We start from the raw sequence: 6,000 nt of genomic DNA, 5'->3' as shown, positions 1-6,000 counted from the left end.
AAACTGGAACCTTGTCTGGTCCAACTTTAACACATCAGATTCTACTGATGTTAGAGCCTCAACAGTTGGAGAAATGTGGACCAAAGACTGGATTTTAGTAGAAATATGGATCCATCCATAGATATACACTGACAGGAACTTTATGGAGACACTAGACCACCAAAGTCTGGTCATTTCTTTTTCGATTTCAAGGGCCAATAATTATCCATTGGTGTCAGTTTGGACAAATTTTGAGTCATGTAGGACAGTTTGTGCTCATTCTGGATGAATTTTTAAGAAATTTCTGACTAATTTTGATTATTTTGGGGGAAATCTCAAGTCAATTCGGATCATTTTTATTCATTTTGGGCAAGTATTGAGTCATTTTGGAACAATTTTGGATTGTTTTGGACAATTTTTACCCATTTTAGACAGATGTCAAGTCTAAATATCTAAAAACTGGAACCTTGTCTGGTCCAACTTTAAACCATCAGATTCTACTGATGTTAGAGCCTCAACAGTTGGAGAAATGTGGACCAAAGGCTGGATTTTAGTAGAAACATGGATCCATCCATAGATAGACACTGACAGGAACTTTTTGGAGACACTAAACCAGCCTGGATTGGACATTTGTAAATATTTTCTCAGTTTTCAATTGACAATTGTTACAGGTTTTTGGGCAAATTTCAAATTATTTTGGACGATTTTTTGAGTGGCTTTGGACATTTTTCTATATTTTTGGACAAGTTTTCGGTCAAAACAGGAAAAGACTGAAGCATTTTCTGGTCAAACTTTTCTCACATCAGATTCCACTGATGTTAGAGCCTCAACAGTTGGTGAAACATTGACCAAAGACTGTATTTTAGCAGAAATATGGATCCATCCATAGATATACAGTTACAGGAACTTTATGGAGACACTAGACCAACTTGGATTGAACATTTTGCTCTTTTTTTTGCATTTTTAAGGACAGATAATCATTCACTATTGTCAGTTTTTACAATTTTGAGTAATTTTTGGCAAATTTGGACTAATTTTGAGCCATTTCAGACAAGTTTAAAGTCAATTCGGACCATTTTCAATAAATTTGGGAAAGTTTTCAAGTCAAAACATCTAAAAACTGGAACTTTTGTCTTGTCAAACTCTCCTCACATCAGATTCTAGTGATTTTAGAGCCTCAAAAGTTGGTGAAATATCAACCAAAGATTGTATTTTAGCAGAAATATGGATCCATCCAACATTAATGCAATGTTGTAAAGCAATTAAAGGTGAATTATTTTGTGTAAGTACTCTCTGTGCAGAGAAAGAAAGTAAAACATTCACATTCCTTGTATATGTTGACAAATTTAGCAAATAAAGCTCAGTCTTCTTGTATTTCTAAATTCCCTTCGGCCCCTGAACGCAGCGTGGCGTCACCGGAAGCAGGAAGTGCTCGGCTTGTTGTGAGTTGTCTCGGTGGTTCAACTTCTTCTTCCTGGTGGCTCTAATGGCGGGCTCCGCGGGTCCGGGTCGGTCCGGTCCGGGACTCTGGTCCTCGGCGCTGCTGCTGCTGCTGCTGGCGGCGCTGTGGGCTCCGGTGGTGTCGGTGTCGGAACCGGGGAAGTGGATCGTGGACGTGGACAGCGTGAGTTAGTGCGTGTTGGCGGACGGACTGCCGGGCTGGACGGCGTGTTGAGGCCGTTAGCCGGCAGCTGGGAGACTTTAGCGGCTCTCAGGGGGAAGATAAGCTGATAAAATGGGGGGTTTATTGCGGTTTTTGACGCTAAAACTCCGCTAATGTGGCGCAAACTGAGCTGCGTCAGAAGGCAGGAGCGTTAGCCGCAGTTAGCTGAGCAGAGGAGTGAAACTGAGCCAAAGCAGCAGATTTAAAGTCTGTAGTTCATAAAAGAGACAAGTTCTAAACATGTAGACAAGAGTCAGGATGTTTAAACGTGTTTCTGGTGTGTTAAGATGTACTTCATCATAGTGTGCTGCTGAACCTACAGGTTCATGGAAACATCTTAAAAAGTTTAACGTTATCATTAACTGCAACAGAAGTCTCTGTCATGGTGCCTCTTGCTACCTAAACTCAAACAATGTTTTCGTCAACACAAATGCCGTAAAGTCAACTCTTCCACAGCATAAAAATCAATCAGCATACAACTAAAATAATCTGACCTATTCTCTATCTTTCGCATAAACTATCAATAATTTAGTAATTGTAGACATAAATGAATTACAATTTCCACTTTCTCGTGTGCTTTTACAGCTCATTTTTCCCATAGATACTTGATTTTTCTACACCGGTTTGGTCGGAAGTCATTAATGGTCGTTAACCGCTACAGAAGTCTCTGTCATGGTGCCCCTTGCTACCTAAAGTCACCAAAAACACTGTGAACCCAACTCTTCCACAACTTCAAAATCAATCAACACACAACTGAAATAATCACAGAACTACATATTGAACTATTTGTTATTGAAGTTCTGCACATATGGGCAAATATCTGGATGTTTAAAAGTGTTTCTGGTGTGTTCAGTTGTACTTCATCATAGTGTGCTGCTGAACCTGCAGGTTAATGGAAACTAGCTTAAAAAGTTTAATATTATGAACAATCTATTAATTGTAGACGTAAACGACATACAATTTCTACTTTCTCGTGTGCCTTTACAGCTCATTTTACCCACAGATACTTGATTTTCTTCACCAGTTTGGTCAGAAGTCATTACCTGTCATTAACTGCTACAGTAGTCTCTGTCATGGTGCCCCTTGCTAGCTAAACTCAAACACTGTTTTCGGCAACACAAACGCCGTAAAGTTAACTCTTCCATAGTTTCAAAATCAATCCATATACAGCTAAAATAATGTGATCTATTCTCTATCTATATTCTTAATCTAATAAACTACATATTTAGCATTTTCAACTTGAGCATTAGTGATTCTTTGTGTTTGCGTTCAAAATTAGCCTATTAGGGATGCAAATCTGGATGTTTAAAAGTGTTTCTGGTGTGTTCAGTTGTACTTTATCATAGTGTGCTGCTGAACCTGCAGGTTCATGGAAACTATCTTAAAAAGTTTAATGCTATTATGGAAAAAAAAATATTATGCAGTCTAGTAATTCTCTCCACATGTTCATATGAAAAAAAACTGTTAAATTAAGATCTTTACTGAAAGTAAAAGTAAATAAAAGTGTTGCTTTAGAAATCCTCTGAAATAAAAGTGTAGTAAACAACAGAACCCCTGTGCAATATCTCTACAGTAAGTTACTATTGCATCACTTTGTTTATACTTTGGACAGTCAGGTTGGTGCGGTATAAAATAAATACTTTGCTGTATTTTTGTGACATAAATTGGAAAAATTGAGCTGAACTTTCTCAGTTTTTAATCAGTGTTCTGTATCTATGTCTACATCATGGCTCCACATGGAAAAGAATTAGGAAATCTGACTGTGAGACATCACAAAGATGGAAAAATCATCCAGGAAGATCATAGTACCACTAATCAGGAGGTCTAGAAGAAGTCATAGTACCACTAATCAGGAGGTACAGAAGGAGTCATAGTACCACTAATCAGGGCTGCAGTGGTCGTCCTCCTAAAACCACTCCACAGACAGTGAAATACTTTTGTTATTTATGAGAGAAGTTAGCAGTAGCAGTCAGAGTTTCTGTGCAGCTCAGACAGCATGAAGCACACTTCAGAATGAAACCTTTCTGGACGACGTCCAAGAAAACTGCAAAAAAAACACACATTAAAGTTGACTGACCAGGACGGCCACAGTGAATGCATCGTCCTGACAGTGAAACATGGAGGTATTTTGAGTGCCTTTGTGGTCCTTTTGTGTTTCTTTGTCGTTATTTTACATCTCTTTGTGGTGATTTTTTTATTTCTTCTGACCAGGACTGCCTCAATGAATGCATAGTCCTGACAGTGAAGCACGAAGGTGGGAGTGACGCCATGAAAAAGCAGAATAACTGCAAATTTCCTGCAACAAGACACTAAACAATCATGAAAAGGTGCAAAATAACAACAAAGAGACACATAATTACCACAAAATGATCTAAATGACCATAAAAAGATGAAGAACAAACCTTGAGAGAGAAAAATTATGACAGGGACAAAAAATGACCACAAAGAGAGGAAAAATGACCATAAAGAGACAAAAAATGACCACAAAGAGAGGAAAAATGACCATAAAGAGACAAAAAATGACCACAAAGAGAGGAAAAATGACCATAAAGAGACAAAAAATGACCACAAAGAGACAAAAAAGAACCATAAACAGACAAAAAATGACCATAAAGAGACAAAACGGGACCACAAAGAGACAAAAGAGAACCATAAAGAGACAAAAATGACCACAAAGAGACAACAAATGACCACAAAGAGACAAAAAATGACAACAGAGACAAAAAAGAACCATAAAGAGAGAAAAATGACCACAAAGAGACAACAAATGACCATAAAGAGACAAAAAATGACCACAAAGAGACAACAAATGACCATAAAGAGACAAAAAATGACCACAGAGACAAAAAAGAACCATAAAGAGACAAAAATGACCACAAAGAGACAACAAATGACCATAAAGAGAAAAAATATGACCATAAAGAGAGGAAAAATGACCACAAAGAGAGGCAAAACAACCACACCTTCTACCACATTCTTTTGTGAGATGAAGATAAATGTTTGGTGTGAAGCTGACCAAGACTACCACAGTGAATGCATAGTCCTGACAGTGAAGAACGGAGGTATTTTGAGTGTCTTTGTGGTCATTTTGTATTTCTTTATCGTTATTTTACATCTCTTTGTGGTGATTTTTAGTTTTTTCTGACCAAGACTACCACAGTGAATGCATAGTCCTGACAGTGAAGCATGGAGGTGGAGGTGTGATGATATGAGGCTGCATGAATGCAAAAGATGTGGAGGAGATGATATATTTTAATATGGGACATTAATACAGTTCGTTTGTAATTTGACTGTACATTGATAGAACTTTGATTTATGCTATATTTAAGCGATGTTGCTCAGCCGTCTGGAGGTGAAAGGTTCTTGAATTTCTGTTGTTTTTGCTGCTGTGAATTCTGTAATTACCTCTAATGTTGATAGTACTTTTGGTTTTTTATGGTCAGAAGACACCAAACTGATTGATCGATAAGCCAGCTGGCATCGAACTAGAACTCTGATGAAACCTACTTCCTGGATTCAGGTTTTCTGTTGCCGTGGAACAGGAAACTCTTGCTTCACCTCTTCCTCCTGTGTTTGCCTTCAGGGCTGCGTTCGAGTGCAAACAGCGAGTCAATAAGGATGCAGATTTAATGCGGAAACGCTGCTTATCTTGAATAAACTGTGAGATTACTTTGGCAGACCTCAAACCAGACGACTGATTTTCCAGATATCGGTTTAAACGCTTCCTGTCGCTGCTCCTGCGGTCGCTTCTGGTGTTTCTTCGACAGAAAAGCTCGAACCTGAAACCAGATCCGATACTGAGGATGAACAAGAACATCCTGTTTGTCTCCTTGTCTTGGTGTTTTTTAGAAATGGAGTTTAAACACAACAATAAAGAGCCTGAAACTGGGCCAGTAACAGAGATCCGTTGGGTTTAAGCGGATAAATCTCACCCATTAAGTCACCCATTTCATTTGAATTTTAATTAAGATATTTCTTAATTTTTTATAAAATTCTATTTTTAAAAAAATTTTCTATGTAGGAATAATTTTTACAGAATTTATATTTAACTTTTCATTTGTTTATTTAGCTTTTTTTTGTATGTGTATATATTTCTGTTGTTTAGATCATTTTTAGCTTATTTTTTGTGTCGGGTATTTTTATTTTTCAGTTTTCAGTTCAGTTCTATATTCCTCTATTTTTTTAGGAATTTTTGTATATTTATTTTTTATGTTTTTTTTTAAATGTTTTTTATAGAAATTGTTTAAAATTTTATTCTGTTTATTGTATATATTTCTGTTATTTATATTCTCTATATATATATCTTATTTTTTATTGTATAGATGTTTTTCAGTGTATTTATCAGTGAATCATTTGGA

At 37.0% G+C, this 6,000-nt stretch overlaps 1 protein-coding gene across 5 annotated transcripts in view; it reads left to right on the top strand.

Annotated features, from left to right (window-relative positions):
* The first annotated feature begins 1,410 nt into the window (after positions 1 to 1,410).
* Positions 1,411 to 6,000, top strand: part of zgc:162698 (Transmembrane protein 87A-like) — a 33,339-nt gene continuing 28,749 nt past the window's right edge. For 3 of the 5 annotated variants that reach the window (XM_055012422.1, XM_055012421.1, XM_055012419.1), the window contains exon 1: positions 1,412 to 1,603. In XM_055012422.1, the coding sequence (XP_054868397.1) occupies positions 1,466 to 1,603 (138 nt within the window). In that variant the 5' untranslated portion in view covers positions 1,412 to 1,465. Of the gene's footprint in view, positions 1,604 to 6,000 lie in introns of all 5 variants that reach the window. The other 2 variants (XM_055012423.1, XM_055012420.1) reach the window with 1 other exon arrangement.

This window comes from Amphiprion ocellaris, chromosome 7 (assembly GCF_022539595.1).
Source record: "Amphiprion ocellaris isolate individual 3 ecotype Okinawa chromosome 7, ASM2253959v1, whole genome shotgun sequence".
Classification (NCBI taxonomy): Eukaryota; Metazoa; Chordata; class Actinopteri; family Pomacentridae; genus Amphiprion; species Amphiprion ocellaris.
The sequence above is the reverse complement of the archived record's forward strand: the minus strand, read 5'-3'. Positions and strand labels throughout refer to the sequence as shown.